Source organism: Glycine max, chromosome 3 (assembly GCF_000004515.6).
Source record: "Glycine max cultivar Williams 82 chromosome 3, Glycine_max_v4.0, whole genome shotgun sequence".
In the NCBI taxonomy this organism is placed as follows: Eukaryota; Viridiplantae; Streptophyta; class Magnoliopsida; order Fabales; family Fabaceae; genus Glycine; species Glycine max.
In genome coordinates, this window is record NC_016090.4 from 30,959,285 (window position 1) to 30,983,919 (window position 24,635).

Sequence of the window (24,635 nt, forward strand, 5' to 3'; positions counted from 1 at the left end):
TGAAACTTTAGATAACTTTTTTAACTTTTCAAAATATTATCTAAAATATTTTAAGAATTAAAAATAAAATAAACATAACTTAGAACTATAAAAAGAAAAATAATTTTACAAGCACAAAAAAAACACTGAAACTACAAGAGCAAAAACGTATTTAAACTTTTATTTAAACTAATGTAAATCATAATGTTTTGTGTGTTTTAATCATGATAATCGCTGGCGTAAGCTATGATGTTACCGTGTAACCTCTCTATATATAGCATAGGCTCTCGGATGTATCCGTTTAGCTTTAAAATAAACCTCTATTTGTAAAATACAAGTTCATCCTAAATTCATCTCTTCTCTTTGAAAACCAAGTAGAATGTTTCTATCATAGTTTCCTCTCAAAAGATGCAAGTACTACACTTACTCTGAGGGATGCTTCTATCTTAGAACACTGAGTAACTGGATTGCATTTTTATGCTTAGGTATTGCTTGAATATGACTCAAATGGTACAAAGCAAATACGTTTAGTTGAACTTAATTTTAAAAAATAATAGCTTCAAGTGCTTTAAAAAAAAATTGGTAAGCTTTTAAGTTAATTTTACCAAAGATGCATATCGTGCATTACTAGTGGTAGATATTCGTGGAACTTGGAGAAAGAGAGGTGGTTAGTTGTATTTTATTTTATTTTAAGGCTTAATTGAAAATTTTATCACTAAATTTTTATTATTTTATGAATTTTACCACTTAGCTTGGCGTTCGAAATTTTAAATTTATTTGATAAAAATAATAAATAATTATGTACTGTTAATGAAGGCCATTAGATTCGAAGTGAACGAAATTTAACCTTAGACTATTGGAAAGAGTAGATCGCAAAAGGCATCTTTATGAGTAGAGTTTTGAATCAGAAACTACCTGGTGGAAAGCAAGTTATTGTAACATAAAAGATAAAATTTTAACACCAATGAAAAAAAATGGTTTATTCTACTAAAAATACACTTATCAAAGATATCACAAAAAAGATTGCTCCCTTTTTGTCTCGTTCAATGGCCAAAACCCTACTCCACAACGGCCAATAAGTCACTTGCTTTACAGAAGCAGTGTTTTGCATCAGTCCCCAAATCCACCTGATTAATTATGATTGACAAAAGCATTCAATTAGTAATGGCATTAGAATGCTTAATGCTATCAATTTTAATCAGGTAAGCTATGTAACAATTTTGTTTCTTTTCTAGTGACCAAAAACTTGATCACATTGCTAACAAGGCAGTGTTTGAACAGAAAGATTCAATTCATCAATGCAATCCCTACTATTCACAAGAAAACAGTAATTTATAACTGGAAACAACAGTCCTAATAAGATGCCATTACCTTTCAGGAGACTGAAAGGAAAAGACATGACAAAAAGGAGTAGAAAAGGCAGCATCATAATATAATGAGGTCAAAAACCAATTCGTGAGTACAGCTTGTGCACATAATCTATACCGTGAAAATTTTGCATAAAATGGAGCTGGAGAAATAAGTGAGGATATCAATGTCCAATTAAGGAGCAGAAAGTAAAAAGACTGTTTCATAATTTGTCACCGGTCAAAGACAATTTCATCATATGTATCAGACAAATCACCGTAAAAATAAGATGAAGTTTTAAAACATTTTCCAGACAGGAACTCAAAGTTTAAACAAATATGAGATATACTGAAGACAAACAAGAACATAAAATGGTTTGGCATAGCATTTGTTCTAATCTTGGCTACCCCAATGTTTGAAGCATGTGGGTCAGAAGTATTTTCCCCATAAGTTGCCTTTCTGAATTCTGATATAAATATTTCCTCAGCCAGTGATTAATTCGCTAAAAACTTTCACCAGTTAATGTTACAACTTAGAATTATTCTATTAGATATATAACACCTGTAAAGTAAATATTTTAAAGTCCCTTACCTCATAAGCATTCATGTCAGTGAATAGTACCTGCACAAGAAAAATTGAAGTTTACATTTGGGACAAATTCCAACAAGCTCAAATGATTCAAGCAATGCTAGATTCTAATGTTATCTATAACCTTTGATTACTTGAAAAAAAGCAATGCATAAAAATCTTTATTACATTTATTGGAAATATCTCCTACTTTGGATTGTAAATATATTGATAATTGATGATTTTCACTTAAAACCTGATTCCATCTGTTCTTTTAGTCTTTTATTTTATTAGGATTCATATCCTATGTATGCATCTTGTCTATATAAATTCAGCTGCCGCCTGCCATCATCTGGTAATTCATAAACTGGTCTGGTCATTAAAAAGTTGATATCAAAGCCTCAATATGACTAAGTGGTTTTAGTTTGATCCTTGTCAAACCACAAGGTAAAGCTCAAAGGTCTCTCTTTCCATGACAGAGTGTGTTCGATATGAAAAAATAAAACCATTCATGAGCTTCACCTAAAAGCTATAGCTTTCGGGAGAGTTAGTCCTTAAAACATTAATTTATGATGCAGTTGTAAACTTGGAACTAGGATTTGTAGTTGGGATTTAAAGATTAATTATCAATAATTCAGGAACTAATGATTACATGTTTTGGATCTTGGGATGACCTAACCTGGTTAGATTCTGACTATATATTTGAATCACCTATACAAGCATATTACCAGCCTCAAGGATGTTAGTGCATCAATGAAATTGAATGTTGAGAAATGTTCATATTACTCTTTGTCATTTTTCCATTTCTATTTCACCTCCTTCACGGTAGTTAAACTAGTACCTTTGTTCCAGCCTTTAGTTCTCCAGCCTCAGCACCAACAGTTAGGATCTGAAACAAATATGAAAGAAAATGACCATATTATATCAAAAGCAGACAAAAAATACTAAAGAGAAAAAGTTTAAAGACCCAGAATACCAAAGGTTATCTATGTCTACTTACTTCTCCCACAAGATAGCGCTCAAATTTAACAGCTGATTTAGGCAGCAAAACTCCACCAACTGTTTTCTGCACCAAAAACCATTCACAAATTAGCTATGCAACATGGAAAGAGTACCATATACATTCAAACTTAACAGTTGCAGAAAACCTTATTCTAATTTCTAACCATATAACAAACTTTTGCAAACCAGTAACCTAAATGATATCAAGCTAAATCATAACACAACAAAGCAACCGACTAGTTCTAATCATGCATTAGAATCCTACCAAATACCAATTGAATAAAAACAATGATACATACAAGATAAACCTTTCATCAAATTAAGTCACCCACATGGCATCACAGCACCAATCTGCATATCTTAAATAAGCTGTAGAACATATTTATACTCTATACCTTCTAGTTACATAATTCCTTTACTGCTAGCTACTATTACACATGTGCATAAAGACAGCAACTTATATTGACACATTTAAATAGCAATTACCTATCCTAAACAGCATCATTGGGTCTCACTAACAGATAAACATGAATGTTTTAGTTTTAAACGACACTGACACAACAGAAAACCAAGCTGAGAACATTGTATGAAGAAACCGCAGAATATCCTTTAAAGCACTTCACATGTGCACAAGTGGCACCAATATTCTGGAGCACATACAAAGGGATATTCCATTGGCAACATACATTAGCAACCCACCAACGGAACATAACTTGTTATTGTAATACAATAACAAAAAGTTCCATTTCATGGCAAAATCTTGTCGAATTTCTCAAAATCACATGAAACTGCAAGTTAACCAAATAAAGAAGGCCCACAAACGAGTCCTACATTCAGCATTACTTTCAGATAAGGACAATAATAATATATATTAGCAATTCCAAATTTCCAAGACTTAAGGAAACAAATGGGAGAATAACCAATATTTTGAAACTGATATACTATAAGAATAAGAATGAACAACACCCCATGTAAAAAAAGATTTGGTTTTTTGATAAGTATATAGCATACATCTGAAAGCTCCTCCAAACGAATAAGAACTCTATCAGCCTGAGGCACAACCTGCATGCAAAAATCATCAAAACTTAAAAGCAAAAAAAATCGAACATTTTGAAATTTAAAACATGGGAAATGAAAAGGGAATTAGTGGGGTGGTGTAGGCTAAAACTAAAACAAATTCGAAGAAAAGAACAGAAAAAAACCTTTGTGGGTTCCCATTTTTTGGTAATTGCATGAATCTTCAGAGAGCTCCTCTGCAAAACTGCATGAAACCCAGATGAGAAAAAGGTTAAGAAATTGTATAAGTTGTTGAATTTGGTGAACAAAACTGAAACTTTTGGTGAATTGAAGATACATACATGAGGGTCTCTTGTTAGAGAAACTGATGGCATTGGTTTTGTGTAGGAAGGGAGTTGGTAGGGTGAGAAACGTTGATGCCATGGATAAGAGAGAAGAGACCAAACAACAGTTCGAGGGAGCAATGAATGGATTAAGGAAAAGAGGTTAAACCCTCTTATTATTAGGTTTATCTATAGTGTTGCTAAAGGCCAAAGAAAAGACAAAGTGGGTGCCAAAAAAAATGTATGTAGAAGATTTGAGAAACTACTGGAACCTGGAACCAGAAGAAGCTACCATTGATAATTATTAGGATTACACCTAAAAAAAGAATTAGTAGGATTAGGATTTTAACAGACTTAAATTTAAAAGAAATATTTTTCCTTTAACATTTTCCTCTTTAGTTTGGTTTAAGAGAGATATAAAAAAAGAAAATAATAGCAAAATAAATTAGATAGGAAAAGTGATAAGATAAAATAATAAGATTTTAACTTGTTTGAAATAAGAAAAATATGAAAGAAAGTTAGCAGAAGGACAAAAAAACTTTTTTTATTTATTTAGTTAAAAACAAATATAAAATGATTTTTTCTTGAATAAATAATTACGTATTTGAATTAAATATGAATTATAAAATATAAGATTAACATTATTCTTGTACTTTATTTTATTTTAATATATTTCTTAAAAAAGTTGTAGATATGAATACAATATTATTTGATAAATAAAATTAAATAAATATTTATTTATGTAAGTATTATATGTTTTAAAATTTAATTTATATACATTATTAATATAAAATACTTTTACCTATACATTCAATAACTATTTATTCTATTAACATACTATATTAACGACAAGTATTGTGTCACAAAAGGATTATTAAATTTCGTTAAATATTTGTATAAAAATATTTCTTATTAGTAATGTATATAATTCTTATTCTTATTGGTGATGTGAAGTCATTACAAGAATATATCTATTATAAATAACAACAATAAAACTCTATGTTATTAGGTGAAGTAATTTACATGAATTGCGTGGTATTATATGATTTTAAAAAGATAAATTTTAGGAATATTAATAATCATGAATTTTTTCCTAACAACTTTCAATGCAATTTATTCTTATTCTTCTTTACTAATGATTCCAAAGAATTTTTTTATACATAATTAAATCATCATAATTGATTTGGATAAATGATTGATTTTATGTGAGAGCATCTATAATACAAATACTTAAATGAGTTGTTTAAAGTTAAACAATGTTATTTAACAAATTTTTTTATTATAGTTGATGACTTGACAGTGAGTTGTTCTCATAAACAATCATCACTTAATTAGTTATTTTCAAAAAAAGAATACTTTTTTTTATCCAAAATTTAATGTGACTTAAATTAAGTATTTACTCTAACAACTTTAACATTAAAATAAACTTTTGTGTAAAGTTATTTAATCCATGTGATATTGTAGGACTCATAAATTTAAAATAAACAACACATTTAAGCAATCATGCATTGTAAATACTTTAAAAGTATGAGCCATTATCAATTTAGTTTATGAAAGTAACAAAATAACAAAAAGATCCCTAACAAAATCCATGAGTGACAGGTCTTTTATGGATCATTTTATTATTTTCAAAGACTAAATTGATAGCACCTTTCAAGAATGAGATCAATCATTTATCCTAATTAACTTTTTAGAATCTTCTTTTCAAATAATGCTACAACAATACATATAAGGTCACATCTTATATTTTCTTTTATAACTACTTATTTGTCTTAATATTCTCATTTTTTTTTTACTTTTACTTCTTTTTTGTCTATTTAAAGTCCAATATTAACTATAATAGAGTACACTCAATTGGATAAATAAAACTTTTCTTTGAGTTTGTGCCTTTATATATTTTAGTCATCTTGTTTGTATCATGTGCATGACATCATTGATAATTTTTCCATAATTTTTGTAATATGGATTGCAAAGCTAAATACATATAAAACATTTTCTCTTATTTTGACTTCTAAGCTCTAATCACTTTTCTCTTGTCTCTCGCTATAATTATAATGTATATATTCTTATTTTTACTTGAGCTGAAATCCTTTACTTAATTGGTATCCTTAATTCCTTTATCCAAACTATATCATAAAAAAAAAATATGCAATCAAAAATAATTAGGAGTCTAAATGAATCAAGTGGAACCAAACACTTGAAGTTTAAACTTGTGAAAAAAAAATATGTTTCTTGAACATAAATTAGAGCATCCTCTTTTTTTTTGTAATTATTAGAAGAGAGGAATAAGTGCATGCTAGGAATGAGATGAGTGAGAAAAAGGTAGAGAGAGAAGGGGTGGTGAGAGGCGGGGAGTGTGAGGGTGGGGAAGGCTGGGTAACGATGAAAAATCATAGGAGGATTATGTGGAAGGAAAAGCATGGTAAGGAGGCAAATTTGACATATTTCTTCTTCTCTAACTTTCTAGAAGATCATGACAAGGAAAATATGTGTAGAAGCAGATAACACAAGAAAGGAGGTTGAATTATGATTTTAGAAATTGAAAAACCTTTTAAAGACTAAAATCATGTTTTGTCGTTTGATGCAGATAAAACCAAAACACTTAGACAAGTTTTGATTTAGACTTTATCAGACGATGGGGAAAACAATTTTCTTTGAAAAACAAAAAGAGATATAAGATCTAAAAATCAATTCAAACTATTTTCCAATTAAACAACAAGAAAGCACACAAAGAATTTATATTAGTTCGTCTCAACCCTGAGACTATGTCTAGTTTTTTGCAACCACTAAGTTTCCACCAACTTATCAAAGTTAAAAGTATTGTTCACTGTTACTTTTGCCTCTTACACTTGCAAGCTCTATCCTTAGCTTGACTTAAACCCCAATACTCTTTGTCCTACCAAGCCGTCTGGCTCTAAACTAATCAACAAGATTTTTTTGGAAGTTTGTTCATTTACTAAAGTAGGATAGTCTAACAGACAGATATATCCCTTAACACTTTTAGTCTTTTCTCTCAAGGTATACAAGGTATTTTGAGAGCTTAATATCTTTATAAGAATATACAGAAAGCTTTACAGTAAAGAATGAAAGAATGATTCATGTCTTGTTTCTTCAAAGTTTTTTCTACATATAGCTTCATCTCCAAGTATCTATTGTCTCACGACAGTTGGATTTTTCATTGTGATATTTGTTTGAAGTCTTGAGTTCGTTGAAGTATTTAATGCTTGCATTAAATGCACATCACTTCTTCATATAAAGTCCATGCTCATAGGTTAGCATGCCTTGTACTTTAATACGGAAGTCACTTATTTCATCCTAGCAGGTCTGCAATGACAAAGCACCCCTTTTGATGAGGATCAACGTCTTCTAGATTGTGGACATCATTTATTCTTCATAGGACTTTGATATATCCTAGGAGAATGTTTTCTGCATGAATGAATCTCAGATACAGAGTATAAATGAAAGTCTTAAATGCACTACTTAAATGTTACATCAGATTGTCTGAAAACTTCAGACGCACAAATACAGATCATGATTTGATTGCGCATCAGACATAACTTTTATCATTTTTAATTATTTTCATCTAATCAAAATAATTAAGAGTCATAATTTGTCTTTAAGACATAAATTTATTTTGACTTAACAATATGATAAATATTTTTAAACTATGGGTGGATGCAAAGGAGGTGTTTATCTCTTTGAGAAGAACAAAGTTGGGGTTGAGATACGAGTTTGTCCACTTCCAAGGAGTTGAGAATCCATATCACATGGAAAGACAACTAGATAGTATTGTTATTGAAAATAGGAAGTTACACATCAATATATCGAGGTTTGGGAATAATCCAATCCCTGCTCAAACTGTTGAGCAACACTGAGTTAGCCATCAAACCCAACAAAAGAAGGATAATAAGCCAAAAAAGATGCCATGGAATCAAATGAGAAGGCCTAGACTCTCTTATGCGAAATCATTGCAATATCAAGGATGTAATGTGACCAAAGTGTGGCAAAGGAAGGAGTCACAGAGGATGAAGGATAATAGCTAGAAGGGCTGGGAGTTCAACATGGAAGAAATAAACCTTTCTTGGCTGAAGAAATGTATGGTGGGGAAGGTACACAATGCAAGTGCGTTTATGGATATTCAAGAGCCATTTTTTTATGAAGGGTTACAATACTATAAAGGTTCAGTACATAGGTGATAACATAGTTTTTCTTTCAGGAGAAAATGAGGATATTCTTGAAGATATATTCGAGGGAGAAACGAGTGGCTGGAAACCATGTTTGAATCTATAACATTATGGAATCCTTAGAAGAGTTGGGACCACAAAATTGCCTCGGTTCAATGCTATGGGTTACCTTTTCATCTTTGGATTGAAGAATGTTTCACTAAGGTCGTGATTTTGTATGTATCATTGCTACATATAGATGTTAAGACAATGTCTATGACTTGTTTGCATTATGAGGTTAACGACTAAAGTTCCTCTAACCACTTGCATCTCTTTTAAGTACAAAGTGCGCATTAATGGTAGCATTTTCACGATCAGAATAAAAGAGGAAGCTTCACTTTCAATGGATAAATGATGTAAATGTCTCCATGATGATCAGGAAGGTGTTGATGAAGCTTCCTCTACTGCAAGTTCGGAGCAAGAAGTAGATGATGTCTCGACATCAATGGAAAAAAGAAACAATGGGCATTGGGATGCAAATGGTGAAAGCGACAGTTGGGATTCTCCTATGGGAATTGTAAGTAGGTTTGCAAGGTTGTGACCTAGACAAACCCTATCAGAATAGCTCAACCATGCCTTCTACTACAATACAAGAGCTATTTAATGCAAAAAGGGACATTACCAAGGTAGTCAAAGACAATATGAAGGTTGGGGAATGCGTAAAGACTTTGGTGGATGACCCAATGAAGCATATACATAAAACATGAATGATTGAAAACATGGAGAATTTGAATAACGGGTGGCAAGAGGATTAGGTGTTAGAAAACCAGGTAGACTTGAAGGATGATCTAGAAGAAAGGAATACAAGAGTAGGGCCTTCCCATTATAAGGAGGATGGAATTAGGAACTTTATGGTTGGAGAGTAAGGAAGCTTGATTAATGATGGAATTAGGAACTTCATGTATAGATGTTCCTCCATTTAAGGATGTCCAAAGTGGCTTGGTGGGCGTATCCAACAGTTCTAAAAAAAACAACAATGCTTATCAAAAACCTAGATATCACTGGAGATGCGATAAAAAGAAGATGACTTTCAAAAGCCTTTTGAAGAGCTTTGAGACAATAGAGGAGAAAAAAAGGGGGAAGAAGATTATCTTAAAGGTGACATAAAAATCTTTATGGAAAGGGTGGATCTCTTTCTAGAAAAATGTTGAAGGTAAATGTAGAGGGGTATGTAGTGAAAGGGTGATTGTTATCAAGCCAAGGAAGTCAAAATTGGGAGCATTTCTGGGAACAAAATATGAATGTTGTTCCTTACAAAGGAATAAATTTCATAAAAGAAAAGAGCTTCACAAAGGGTTGGAATAGAGGGAGAGTTTTTATCGATGTTCCTAATCATCAAAGACCAAGAAAACAATATGGATTAGCAACCAGATACATGAGGCATCCAAGCTAATAACCATTGGTACTTATTTGGGGGTGATCTTTGAGGAGGCTAACACTGAGCCAATTGGTTGTTTGGTGAGAATGGAGCACAAAGATAACTCAAAAGCGGCTAAAGATAAGAAATCAGCTGGGAAGGACAAACAATTAAGTTGTCTATGAAGGTAATGAGTTACAATGTAAGGGGGTTAGGGTGTAAGGTGGAGAGGAGGCTACTATAGAAGCTTATACAGAAGGAACAACCAAACCTAATTTGCTTGTAGGAAACCAAAATGCAAGATATTGATGATATTTTTTGTGCAACGACCTAGGGTAACCATTTGGTGGATTGGAAGGCTTTTCCTGCATTAAATTTTGTATGAGGCCTTCTCTATCTATGGGGGAAAGACTTACTGGATGTTTCTGAGGTATTTTCTGATGTTTGGTACCTCAGAGTTAAATGATTATGGAATGATGATTTAGAATCTATTTTTATTGTCAATGTTTACTTTTCATGCAACTTTGAAGAAAAAAGGTTTTTGTGGGATAAATCGAGGAAGGTGAGATAGTATATGGCTTGTAAGCTATGGTGTGTGGACGACAATTTCAATGTGATCAGAAATCTAAAGGAAAGACATGGTACTAGCATACCTTCTTTGCTAGATCATTTACAGGTAAGGGAATTTAATCATTTTATCGATGATATGGAACTTATTGATGTGCCAATAGTTGGTAGGAAGTTTACATGGTTTAGTGTGGGTGGAAAGGCAAGCAACATAATTGATATATGCTTAGTTTGTTTGCGGTGGCTAGCCAGGTGGCCCATGCGACATAGTATGTTCTTAAACGCAGCTTGTTCGATCACCATCCTTTGATCCTTAAGCATATTCATCAAGACTGGGGGTCCAAGTCCTTTCGGGTCATAAATACCTATTTTTCCCATCCAGTGTTTCTAACTTTTGTTAAAGAATAGTACAATAGTTTCTATGTTGAAGGGTGGGCAACATATGTTATTACGGAGAAATTCAAGATGCTTAAGAAAAGCTAAGGAGTTGGAATGTTGAAGTCTTTGACAACTTAGATGCAAAAAGGAGTAAGTTGGTAAAACAAATTGGTAACTTAGATGAGAAAGATAAGAGAGGGCATTATCAATTTAGGAGGTTCAACAAAAAGGAAAACTTATAGAAGAATTTTGGGTGATTTCTAAGGGATATAAGTCCTTGATGCATAAAAAATAAAAATCTTGTGGTTGAAAGATGGTGACTCTAATTCAAGATTTTTTCACACTATGGTCAATTGGATTAAGAGAACTAGTTCCATGAAAGGAATTATAGTTGATGGGCAATGGGTGGAAGAACCAAAGGTAGTAAAGCTGGAAATTAAGAAGTACTTTGATGGTAGGTTTAAGAAGGAGGGGGGGTCCACCAATGAGGTTATATGAAGTGCAGTTTAGACATTTGAATAAGCAGGACAACACTATGGTTATTTCTTCTTTTTCAAAGGAAGAAGTGAAAGGCACAATATGGGAGTGTGTTGGAAGTAAATGCCTAGGTCCAGATTGGTTCAATTTCCACTTCATAAAGAAGTGTTGGGGGATGATTAAGGATGATATCATGAAGGTTATGCATGATTTTTACTCTCGCGAGGTTCCTCCAAAAGGTATTACTGCTTTTTTTTATCCCTTATCCTTAAAAATGACAACCCTCAGTCCCTTGGAGAGTACAAACCTATATCTCTTGTGGGAAGCTTATACAAAATCATTGCCAAAGTTATGTTAATTAGGTTGAGGTGTATTCCGCACAAAGTCATTGATGAATCTTAGTCAACTTTTCTAGGATGGAGGAACATGTTGGATGATGTGGTGGTAGCGAATGAAGTCATTTAGGATGATAAAGTAAATAATAGCCCATGCATTATTTTTGAAGTAGATTTTGAAAAGGCATATGATTTCGTGAGATGCAACTTTCTATACCGCATGCTTCAAAGGTTAGGCTTCTTCGAGTGTTGGATTCATTGGATCAAAGCTTGCTTGGAAACTTCCTCAATGTCGATTTTGATTAATGGTAGTCCCACACAGGAGTTAAAAAATCAGAGGGGGTTGAGAAGGGGGACCCCTTAGCACAATGTTATTTCTTATTGTGGTGGAAGGCTTGAGCGGCCTGGTGAGGGAAGCAATGATTAAAGGAATGTTTAAAGGATACAAGGTGGGCAATGAGAACCTTAAAGTTTCATTTTTAGAGTTTGCAGATGATGAATTATTTTTAGGGGGTTTCAAATGGTCAAAACATGTTGACCCTTAAGGCGATGCTGAGGTTTTTTGAAATGGTGTCTAGGTTAAAAATGAATTTTCACAAAAGCAAAATGGTTGGGATTGAAACTTCAAACTCATGGGTGAGTAGGTTCACAAAAGTCCTTAATTGTCAAATCATGACAATCCCATTTACCTACTTGGGTATGTCGGTTGCTGCAAATTATAAGTTCTGAGGGACTTAGAGGCCAATGGTGGAAAAATTGAAGAGAAAGTTAGCTTCCTGGAGCCACAAGTATTTGTCCTTTGGTAGGAGAATCTGTTTAGTGAATTTTGTTCTCTCCTCTCCCCCTCCATTTTCTTATCTTTTTTCAAGATACCTGTGAAGGAAGTGAAAGAAATAACTAGTCTTCAACGTAATATGCTTTGTGGGAGGAAAAAAAGCTCTGCTGGGTTAGCTGGGATGATATATGTAAATTGAAAAGTGATGGAGGTCTTGGTGTCAAGGAGGTGAACAAGTTTAATAAGGCACTGCTAGCTAAATGGATGTGGAAGTTTTTATTGGAAAAACGAGCGTTGCGGGTAAGGATTATCAAGGGAAAAGCAAGACCAATAGAGAATGTCTTATAAAATCATTCTACTTTTAGGTGGTGGTCTGATATTTGTAAGGTATGTTCTTATAGGGATGAGGAATAATGATTCTAGAAACATGTTAAAAGGGAGCTTGGTAAGGTTGATGAGGTATTGTTCTAGAAAGATTGATGAATGGTAGATCAAAGTTTAGTGAGCAAGTATCCAAGGTTGTTTATGACATCTTAGTAGCAAGAGAGCATGGTAAGGGATGTAGGGAGTTGGTTCAATGGGGTATGGAGTTGGGTCTTTTGAGGAGAAGGGAATTTTTTGTTTGGGAGAGGATCTTATTGGATAAATTCTTGGGTGATATCAATGCCTTAAAGTAGAAATTGTCACAAGAAGATTCATGGAGCTGGAAGAACAATATTTTTACTGTTAAGGATGCCTATTTGGAGTTGATTAATCCAGCAATAAGAGCCAATATAGAATTATTTAAGGCAATTTGGTCCACTCCAATAGCATCAAATATAGTAGCTCTTGTTTGGAAGATGTCTCTAAACAAGCTACCAACTAAGGACAAGTTAATTAGAAAAAGGATCCAGCTTAGTAATAATGATAACAACTACATGTTTTTCCATCAAGTAAAAGAGTCAATCCTGCATCTCTTCTTTAGTAGTAAATTCTCGTCTTGAGTTTGGAATTCATGCTTCAAGTGGCCGGAGGTTCTTTCAGCTATGCAGGATCAGGTGGAGGCTAATTTTGGGCAACATGGTGGTTGGGTAATTGGGAAGAAACAAAAAAGGGTGTGGTGGGTGATTTGGTTTGTGATGTTATGGTTTGTGTGGAATCATCAGAATGACATTTTGTTTAACAATGTAGATTTTGATTTAGAGAAAATAGTGGATTCGATTCGATTAAAGAGAGATCATGGCAGCAACGAAAAACTAGAATGAAACTATTTCAATTTTCTTTCTAGGATTGGTCTAACATCCTTAATATTATATTGAAAGTTAAAACTATGCCTTGACATTGGGTGTTTTGTTTATGTTGGTAGGTCCATTATGTTGGTAGTTTTACATTCAATAGATAGTGTTAATCTATATATTGTTATTCTAGTGAAATGCCTTTTGGGACATGCAGATTTGGGTCTGTGTATAAGATAACATATATACATTTTCTGGTTAGGCTAAGGAAGTTTTTTAGTGGCTTAAGTTTATTAATTATACTTTATGGTCCCGAGGCTGTTTCCTGGTTTTTTTGCAAATCTACATTTGGTTTTGCATCCTTGGTGCCATCTTATGTGCGTGTGTGTGGGTGTGTGTGGGTGGGTGGGTGTGTGTGTGTGTGGGTGGGTGGGTGGGTGTGTGTGCGTGCTATTGTCTTTAGTTGACAAAAAAATTGCACACTAGGATGGAACAATTTCAAATTTATGGTAATTTTAAGAAGGGAGAGAAAGTCGATTAAGAAATTGGTATCTTATTATGCTTAATTGGAATGCTTGTTTGAGGAAATAATTTTGCTTGAATGAATCTTCTTTTCTCCTTTATTTCAACTTTCAACTGGGAATGAGAGTGATTTTAATATGGTTAATTAGATAATTTGTGTGTGGAAAAAGTTAAATTGGGATTTGTGGTGGTTAATTTATATGGTTGTCTTTTGAAGAAAAAAAGGTTGAGACTTGAGACTATGTGAGATAGAGTATTTCTTCCGCAAAAGTGTTGTGCAAAAGTTAACATCTTTTTTACGTGTGAAAACTTCCCCTTTCCTTCTGAGAAATAGTCATATATAATGTGTAACTTATTATGAAATATAGTGGCCATAATCAACATTTTTCTTGCAATTGAATCATATCTTTGTGTGAGAATAAATGGTTCGTGGTGAATGGAGTTGTCATGTACCTAATTGATGAGAATCCTAAAACTGCCCAAATACAGGAACTTATGACCAAGGGTAGGACCAAACAGTCAGAGAATACTAGACAAGGCCTAAGTGGAGAAGGACGAAGGCCTAGAGGCACTCCCAAGAATCTTGATTGCTGAAGGCCCAAACTAATTTGAAGGTCCATATCCAATATTTTCTATTTGTAATTATAATTAAATAAATTGGTGGCTAAATCCTATGCCTTTTCAGCTGCACCAATTTTAGTTAATTTAGCAATTTAATGCTACATTATATGTATTCAACTCATTTTGAAGGAAGAGACTTTTTGGCATTTTTCAGAAAATACCTTGTGTATTCGTGAGAGCTTCTCTTTGGGTTTCTTGTCAAACCAATTCTGGACTTATCAAGGTTGAACTCTTGTGGTGTCTACCCCTAACTTATCTTCCATCTCTGGAAGTGGTGTCATTCAATTTCGTGAACAGTACCAAGCGATCTGTCCCTAATAAGGATCACATCATCGTTGGGTTGTGTGCGTACAAGACAAGTTCATGGTTTTTGCTTTATGCACCTTATTTATTCTTCATCCACCCTATAGGACACAATAAAAAAACCAAATGGACTAATATGTCTTTTATTAGTCTTATACTCAGTGGACACCCTATGATGAGATCATGGATTCTGACAAAGAAGTGCTCGCGAAGCTCAATTCTCGAATTGGCCTATAAGGCGTGCAAGAGTACAAAAAAGAGTGGAGTCTTTAGCTTCTATGATGGAGCAAACAATAATGAGTTGGGTTACATTGCTAAGCAATTAAGGAACTTAAAGAAAAAGGTAATGAAGTGTTCATACTTGGGTAGAATAACTATTTTGGGTTGGAATTGAAGTATTTTGGAAGAAGACCAAAGGACAAATATGAAGGAGTGCATAGAGCATATTTTTATATAAATTGTTGAATTCATATCTCTAGTTTTAATTATGACAAACCATTAGCAATGCAAATTTAAAGGATAATGAAATTAAGTGATGGTTAACATTCTACTTAAGTGTTTCAATAATTATTACTTTGAGAAACAAAAATATTCTTTCATTCCGAGGTACTTAAAATGATGCTTAGAAAGGTTTAGAGAACTACTGTCAGAGTTTAGAACTCAGAAAAATTCTTGAAGTCCATTAGAATGACGAAGTCTACTTCCTTTTGAATACTTAGTTCTTAGAAAAATTCTCAACACCAAGGCCTTACATAGAAGAAAGGATACATGAAGAGTATCATGGTTCAGAATGAAGCTATACAAAGGCAACATCATAATGATGAAAATCAAGACTACTATGAGCTTCAAAAGATCATAATAGTTCAGAAAGACTCAAAATGCATCACTTAAACAAAATAACTAGGCAGTTTGAGTAGTTCTTCACTTTGCCACAATCATTGTGGGCACTTCATAAAGGAAGAACTGATTGCATCAGAAGATGCATAACAATGAGAAGCACTGATGAAAAGCATTAGATTGAAGGACTGAAGAAAGCAACTCAGCCTAACCATGGACAAAAACACTAACACACCAACATCAAACTTTTACAAAAGTCTTTATAAAGTTGTCAAGCTTTAGAACGATTGAAGTTGTGAATAAGTGTTAAAAAAGATATGAAGCTACACTACATTAGAATGAAATATCAATTTGAACTTCATCAAGAGAGTTCAATAAGGTATATACTTAATATCAGCAAACATCAAAATGATATTCCGATGATTTTTCAGAATGCCCTTCAAAAAGGTTACTCAAAATTGCAACCTCAGAAAGGTTCCCTACAATGGTTTAGTCAGCTATCACATAATGACATCTTGAAAGTGAAACTGCTTGCTCTAGAAGTGTGTCAATTATGTGGAGCCTACTCAAACGGTCTGCTTGGGAGTTTTTTAAGGCACTTTTAAAGGCTATGAAAAATGAAGTTAAAGCATTCCATTTCTGCAACATCTTGAACAAATTCTCCATGTGAGAAATTTGTGTTCTAGATTTAACCCTCTTTGTGAAAGTGACCCACTTCTATATTGGGCTCAATAACTTGTAGTAGTCTTAATTAAAACTGTGAAAACATATTCCTTAGTAGAATCCCTCTTGTGAGGAGAAGATCTGTTCTATGTGCACTAACATCACATACCTTTTTTTCTGTAAAGCCCATAAGTGTCTAGCAAGAGTGAAATTCAATGGTATAGATGGTCTAGCAAAGGCTAGGTTTGAAGTCTAGTGGGGAACTAGCAAAGTTGTGAAATCTAATGGTTACTAGTCCAGCCGTGAATTGATTGTGTTAGTGAAAATCTCATCTTGAAGGGTAAGGACTAAAAGTAACCCAAAGTTTGGGTGAACTAGTATAAAAATATCTATGTGCACTCTTCTTTTCTACTTTTCTTATTTTTCTTTGCACAAATTTGAAAACAGGTTTTGTTCATAAACACTAAATATGTTATTTTACATCTAAACAACATAATTGATATTGGTTTATCAAGAGGTTTTTATTGAAGAACTATCCTTGAAACAAAAAGCTTTAAAGAATTGTTTTTTCAATATTGCTTGCATTTTCATTCTGAGTTGTTTGAATGTTCATTATAAGCTTAGAACAATTTTTGTGTTCTGAACTTCTTCATTCTGAACTATCTTCAAAAACCTTTGGTCTTCAAAGGAAAATAAAAGTGTTAAAAAATCCAATTCAACCCCATTCTTGATATTTTTGTCACTCCATAAACATGAAGCTTTAATTACTTTTAGTGGAACACTTTATTTTTATTGTCATTTAGTGCATTTTGTTGTTTTACTAGCCCTCTAAGTCTGTCCACTACACTTGGCTTTTTTCCATATCTATGCGATGGAGGAGCTTCATCCTCCTGGCAAACTCTAACAGAGGGAGGAGGGGCAATTTAGTGGTGACATTAATTTCCTAGAAAAAAACATTAAATGACAATCATAAGGCAAACAAGGACAATTATGATTTTATGGCATCTGTTTTTAGGAATTCAAAATTCCAATCTCCTACAATTAAGCAACCAGTTACATCTCCTATTATTGCCTATACAAAGTGGGAGTCAAAAGAGGGACAATGACAATCATGGGCTCATAATTAGTGATAAAAAAGAAGGTTGACATCTAATGCAATCAACAAGGATTTGAACATGAATTGAAAAGTCATTGATGAGCCAATCAATATGGATTTGAACGTGAATGCAAAAGGTATTGATGAGCCAATGCAAGAATCCAACAACAATGAGCCACACCCTTTTTCCTTTTTTAATGGTAGGCCTGAGTAGTCAGGCCTGCCAGGGACAATGAGCATCATCAGTTGGAACTGTCAATGTTTGGGCAACCTAAGCACAGTTCCAGTTCTCTAGGACCTTGTCCGGTCATATCATGTTGATGTGATTTTCTTGTGTGAGACCTTGGTTCATACAATACATATTGAAGAAATAAAAACTTTACTTGGTTTTGATTCATGTTTTGTAGTGGATGCTAATGGCAGAAGTGGAGGTTTAGCTCCACTATAGAGGAAACCATTCAACTGTCATATTTCCAACTTCTCCCCTAATTTTATAAATGTCTGGATCCATCTTGATAATCAACCTTTTTGGAGACTAATTGGCTTTTATGGTTTTCCAAGCAAAAACCAAAGAAAGGACTCTTGGAACCTCTTGCAAACTTTGGTTCATGACTCTTCTCTCCCTTGGTGCATTCTCGGAGACTTCCATGACCTATCATTTAATGACTAAAAGATTGGTCTTGTAGATAATACAAACTAGCTTCTCAACAAATTAAGGAGGCTCTCTCTGATTGTAGCCTTCATGACATTCCCATGGAAGAACATCAATATACATGGGCAAAGAGATGTAATGAGGGCAATGCAATTAAAGAAAAACTATACCACGGTTTGGCTATTGGGGGCTGGTTTGACCTATTTCCCAACTTCAAGATGATTAATGGTGTGCTCTCTAAATATGATTACTCCTCTATCATCATCACATTTGATGCCTTGAAAGGGAATTTTTTCTGAAAGCCTTTCAAGTTTGAAAATTCATGGCTTTTGGAGCTTAACTTAAATAACATCAAAATTGGCTGGGACAAATCTCTTCAAGGAGACTTCTTATCTAAAATCAATCTTTACTCTGCTGAAATTAACACGTGGGGAAGGCACATAAGAAGGAATTACTCTGATCAAATAGAAGCTTGTCGCAAGAAACTTGACCAGTTGCGCCAATCTACTAATCCTGAGGATGCCATCCATTACCAGCACACCAATACCAAACTCAGTAAGCTGATTGCCTAAGAAGACTCCTACTAGAGACAAAGGGCCAAAATTCTCTGGTTGAAGGATGGTGACACAAATTCAAAATTCTTTCATGCCTCTGCCAATGCAAGAAAGAAAAAATTCCATTTCCTCCTTGAACCTAGAAGATGGTACCATTATTTATGACTAAAAGGGCATATATGATATTGTTGTTTCTTATTTTAATAAGTTATTCCAATCTGAGAACAACTGTAATGATTTCCTCCATGTTAGCAATAAAATTCCCACATGTGTTTACAATTATGACAATGACTCTCTAATAGCTTCTTTTACTATGGAAGAATTCAAATGCACTCTTTTTGAAATGATTTGTAATAGATCTCCAGGACTAGATGGTCTAAATCCTGCTTTCTTAAAAAAAATTAAGACATCTTTGTGGGCTAAAACTATTCCAAGCTGGAGTCACCTAGCTTGAATCTGGATACCTCCCACCCCAGGTAAGCAAAACCCCTATTGTCCTAATCCCCAAGAAAACAACCCATCCACCATGAAAGACTTTAGACTTATCTCCCTCTACAATGGCATCAACAAAATTATTTCCAAAGTCCTTGCCAATAGACTTAAACCCATCCTTCCCAAATGCATCTCCCAAAAACAATCAGGTTTTATAGAAAACCAGACTATCCTGGATAATGTCCGCTTATCCTCAAAAGTCATCCACCATATGAGATGTAAGAATAAGGGTAAGTCATGAGAGATTGAACTCAAAATTGATATATCCAAAGCCTTTTATCGTGTTGAGTGGACTTATCTTCTGAGTGTCTTAAGGAAAACAGGCTTCCATGACAAATAGATTTCTTAGGTATATATGTGTCTTCAATGTGTTAATCTCTCTATGGTGGTTAATGAGAATCTTGTTAGCTATATTTCTCTAGGGAGAGGACTAAGACAAGGTGATCCACTGTCACCCTATATATTCATTTTGTGCACAGGTGTTTCACCTTTTCTAAAGAATAATGAGGTGAAAGGAGATATTCATGGAGTGAAGGTGTGTAGAGGGGTTGCTCCCTTCTCACATGTCTTATTTGTTGATGCTTGTTTTCTTTTTTTCAAGTTAAGTGACAATGAGATTACCATTATAAAGGAGATCCTTGACAAGTATGGTGAGGTTTCAGGCCAAACCATCAATTACTAGAAATTTGAAATTTTCTTTAGCTTAAATATTCAATATCCACAAAGGAAAAATCATTTCTTCTTTTCTGGGTGTTTATGAAATCATTGGATCCAACAAATATCTGGGACTCCCATCCATCACAGGCAAGAGGAAAAGGTTTTTTCAATTGTATCATAGATTGCATTTGGAACTAATAAACCATTGGATGAGTAAGCATCTTTCTAAGGCAAGTAAAGAAATTCTTGTTACATCAGTTGCACAATCTATTCCTACCTTTTGCATGAGTGTTTATTTGCTTCATTCTACACTTGAAGATGAACGGCAGAGAATGTTGAATTCTTTTTTGTGGGGTTCAAACAATTAGCAAAGAAAAGGCATTAATTGGCTCAATTGGGATAAAATATCCATGAAAAAAGAAAATGGAGGAATGGGATTCAGACAATTGCATGCTTTTAATCTAGCAATGCTAGGGAAGCAAGGTTGGTGTTTGATGTCCAACCAAGATACTATGGTAGGAAAAGCTTTCAAAGGCAAATATTTTCCACCAGTGGATTTGTTAGGAGCTCAGTTAAGACACAATCCAAGCTTTATATGACATAGTATCCATGCTTCACGGGTAGTGGTGAAAGAAGGCTTGCAATGGAGAATTGGGGATGGAAACTCTATCAATGTTTGGACTCAACCTTGGCTCAAAAATTCAGAAAATCATTTCGTGACCTCCAATACCAACAGTGGGAAAATGGACTTATGTGTTGGTGACCTTATTGATCATAGTTTGTGTGCTTGGAAGAATAATGAAGTGACTGTCAATTTCCATTAGATTGATGTTCAACAAATTCAATCCCTTCCTATTCTCAATTTAGAGGTTAATGATAAACTTATTTGGAAATTTACATCAAATGGTGATTACTTTGTTCGTAGTGCCTATCATAACATAATGGAGAACATGTTGGATAACTCCAACTTAAAAGCTAAAGGAAATTGGATGCTTCTATGGAAATTATGTGTTCCTCACAATATCAAACACTTCCTTTGGAGATTGCTATGAGACTACCTTCCCACCAGATTTAATCTTTGCAAGAAGCATGTCCTTTGTCCTTGTGTTTGTGTGTTATGTGAACCAAATATAGAAAACGAATAACATCTTTTATTGAGTTGTGATGTTGCTAAAGAAATCTGGTCAACAACAAATGTATGACACTTGATTGATAATTGTTGGACCATCAAGGATAACTTCCAAGACTTCATGTTTCAGTTATGGCAGGATTCCAATCAAGGATAACAAATGTATGTCAAATAATAGTCTTTCTTTGAACAAATCATTATTCATATAAAAATACTTTATAATTGTTACATATTTATCATCACATGTATGTTATTATTTGATCAAATTGCGTCTTCCTTTGGGCCCAACACAATTCGCATAAATAATCTCATACAAATATCTATGTTATTTTAATCAAATCAATTTTCCCAATAAGGATTATTTTGACAATATATTGTGTAAATCAATTTAATTAAAAAATTATCAAACACACTAATAAATGGGAAGAATTCGTAACTACTAAATTTGCAACCAATCATGATAATAATAAATATAAAAATATTAATCACGTCAAGTAAATATTGTATCCTTAAATTATATCTAACACTATCATTGATTTATACTTAAATTATGATAAATAAATATCACATCCGTAAATAATGTTATCATGCTATATCAAATTTATTATAACATCACCGATTCATGTATCAAGGAAGTGCAAGACACTGATTCATCCAAAAAAAAAGACCATGTACGTAACATCAAGACAATGACATTCAAGGATTTTCAATGACACATAATGCTTTATATAGAAAAACTTGAATCCTAACAATCAAACAATGAAGACCTGCTCTGATACTACTTGTTGGAATATCTTTAATTTTTATTCTTTATGCGGAAGCTAAAAAAATTCACAGGTCTATAATCTAGGCCAATTAATCAAAAGTCCTAGGATCTACAACATGTTTGATTATCAAGGATTAAATAAAATACTTAGATCTATGGTTGGTTTCTAATCAAAGTGTTCTTCATATTTGTTGTAAGATCTTTGCGACTATATATTTATCATGATCATGAATAATGATATTATTGTTGTTCCTCAATTAGAGTCTCTTTATTTCTTAATGGGACATTCGTTAACTCTTTAGATGAGAAGAATAAAAATTATGTGTGAAAATTTGGTATATTGAAAACCATAGTCTTCTTATAACGTGTTAACCTAATGTGATTCTCATTATCCTTTAATGGACCAACATTAACATCTGCTCATTTAATTTCATATAATCTCATTTACTTGTCTAACGAGCTCACTTAATTTGACCATATAAAATAAAATCTACTAATAATAAATAATTAATATAATTATCTTATAATATTAATCCACATTAATAATTGGAATAAAAATTCCAACAAGATACCGGAGCCAAAAGAGAATTCTATTCAAGAGATAGATCAAAGTCCTTTCTGTATAATAGCAATTTTGATCTATATGGCTCACAGCCAGCACTCAATTGGAGGGACACTTTTAGGTGTTGGTTGTATGCCCAAACCAGAAGAACTTCATATAGCATGCAGTACCTATATATATATATATATATCTTTAATTATTTGTAACACTTTTCTATAACACTTACTTGCCAATAGAAGTAAATATTTTTGCTTCTTAGTTGCTGACGTTTTGTTGATTGGGCATGTGCTTGTCTAGATTTTAAGGAAATATGTTCACCTTATAAAAATTGTCTAGACGTAATTATTTTGCTTAGTAAGAGCATGCATGGCTGGGACTCTTTTTGTATTTCATGTAAAAATTAGGGTTGTGCATGATACGGTTTTTTCATAAAATTGAATTAAACTTAATCGAATCATCATTTTCATAAAGTGGTTCAGTTCGGGATTCAGTTCAAACCGAACCACTCCCATAAAGTGGTTGGATTATGTTTTTCCTTAAAACAGATCCAATTTTTTTTTTAGTTTTGGTTTGGTTTTGTTCTTAACACCCATACACGGTTTAATTTTTTCAAATAACTGAACTGTTTGCACCGAACCATTTTCATAAAATAGGTTTGGTTTAGGTTTTGCTCAAAATGGTTCAGTTTTTATGGTTGGCTTCATATCTGTTTTGGAAATGTATGTTAACCCGTGACTTGTGTTCATACTCCATTTCCACATAATGTAAAATCAAAGTTAAAGAGATGAAGCTTGGAAAATCAAACTACTATAAAAGCTAACTGACAAATTGAAAAGGTCTAACATTGAATTTTCACTATAAACTACTATGTCTAACTAAAAATTGTTTGTTCTTGCAGAGATATACTGCTGGAACATGGGAAACACAGTGAAATTGGGGACTTTACTGTTTGAGTTGTTATCAGAAGCTCTTGGTCTGAATTCAAACTATCTAAAAGACATGGAATGTGCGGAGGGACTTTTTGCAGTTTGCCATTACTACCCTTCATGTCCTGAACCAGAATTGACTATAGGAACAGCCATGCACACTGACAATGATTTCTTCACAGTGCTTCTTCGGAACCATATTGGTGGCCTCTAAGTAAAATATGATGACAAGTGGATTGATATACCCCTGTGCCTGGTGCTTTTGTCATTAACATAGGTGATCTTTTGCAGGCAAGTTTTCTATTTCTCTTTTGTTATGTGATTATTTACTCTAACTTTTATTAGTTTATGGTGAATATAGCTACATTTTCTAAGCAAGACGTGAAAAGATAACAATTAGATAAATATTAGGAATATACTCTCTTAACCTTTGACTAGTTGAAATTTATTTAAAAAAAAAAAAATTGTGAATCCCACATCCTAGTTTGCAAACCTCTTGTGATTTTATTGTTTTCAATAAGAAAGAATGTGTTGCTAGCACTCATCTAAAAATTAACTTAAAACAAATTATTATGGCACGACAATTATGAAGTGAACAAATAATAATATGATTTCACCTTCTTGTGCTAGGAATGCAAGGTATGAAATAGTTTGCATTTTGCCATTTTCTCATTAAAATTGAGTGATAGAGTTAGATCATGTCATTTGATCCATGTAGTTGATCACCCACCGAGTGAGACATGATTGTTTTTATCTATTGTTATTTGCATGAACATTATTAGATGTAAATCATAGCTAATGTTTGCTTGTTTGAATTATAGCTTATAACAAGTGATAGATGCAAGAGTGTTGAACACAGAGTGCTTGCAAATCATGTTGGTCCAAGAATATCGATTGCAAGCTTTTTTCGCCCTCGTGGAAAAGCAGCCTTAAAGGTTTATGAACCTATAAAGGAACTATTATCTGAAGACAATCCTCCCAAATACAGGGAAACTACATTTGCTGACTATGAAGCATACTATGTTGCAAAAGGACGACTGGATGGTACTAGTGCTCACATTACAAGATTTTGGAAAAAGAAGGATTAGTGTAAAAATAAATTACTCTGATTGGCATGAAACATGACTTCATGCATGATTAGGCAGAGTAAAAGTTGTGTGTAGTATGTTTTATGAGTTTATGACTTTGTCAAATTCCCGAACATTGCCTTTTACCTCACTGCATTATAGTCCTTCTAACTTCAAAAAATATGTAATATGATTTGCGACTTGCCAAGTTGTGTACCAATGCAACA

General features: G+C 33.3%; 1 protein-coding gene and 1 pseudogene across 1 annotated transcript; one reads left to right on the forward strand and one right to left on the reverse strand.

The window, feature by feature from the left end:
• Positions 1-832: 832 nt before the first annotated feature.
• On the reverse strand, positions 833-4,386 carry LOC100306026 (uncharacterized). The gene is made up of 7 exons (NM_001249521.2): positions 4,254-4,386; positions 4,098-4,156; positions 3,907-3,957; positions 2,894-2,959; positions 2,735-2,782; positions 1,918-1,947; positions 833-1,106 (listed from the first exon to the last, which is right to left on the reverse strand). The coding sequence occupies exons 1-7, from the start codon at positions 4,333-4,335 to the stop codon at positions 1,038-1,040; spliced, it is 405 nt and encodes a 134-aa protein (NP_001236450.1). The 5' UTR covers positions 4,336-4,386; the 3' UTR covers positions 833-1,037.
• Positions 4,387-7,902: 3,516 nt separating this feature from the next.
• On the forward strand, positions 7,903-24,429 carry LOC100804128 (1-aminocyclopropane-1-carboxylate oxidase homolog 1-like; annotated as a pseudogene).
• Positions 24,430-24,635: the final 206 nt, after the last annotated feature.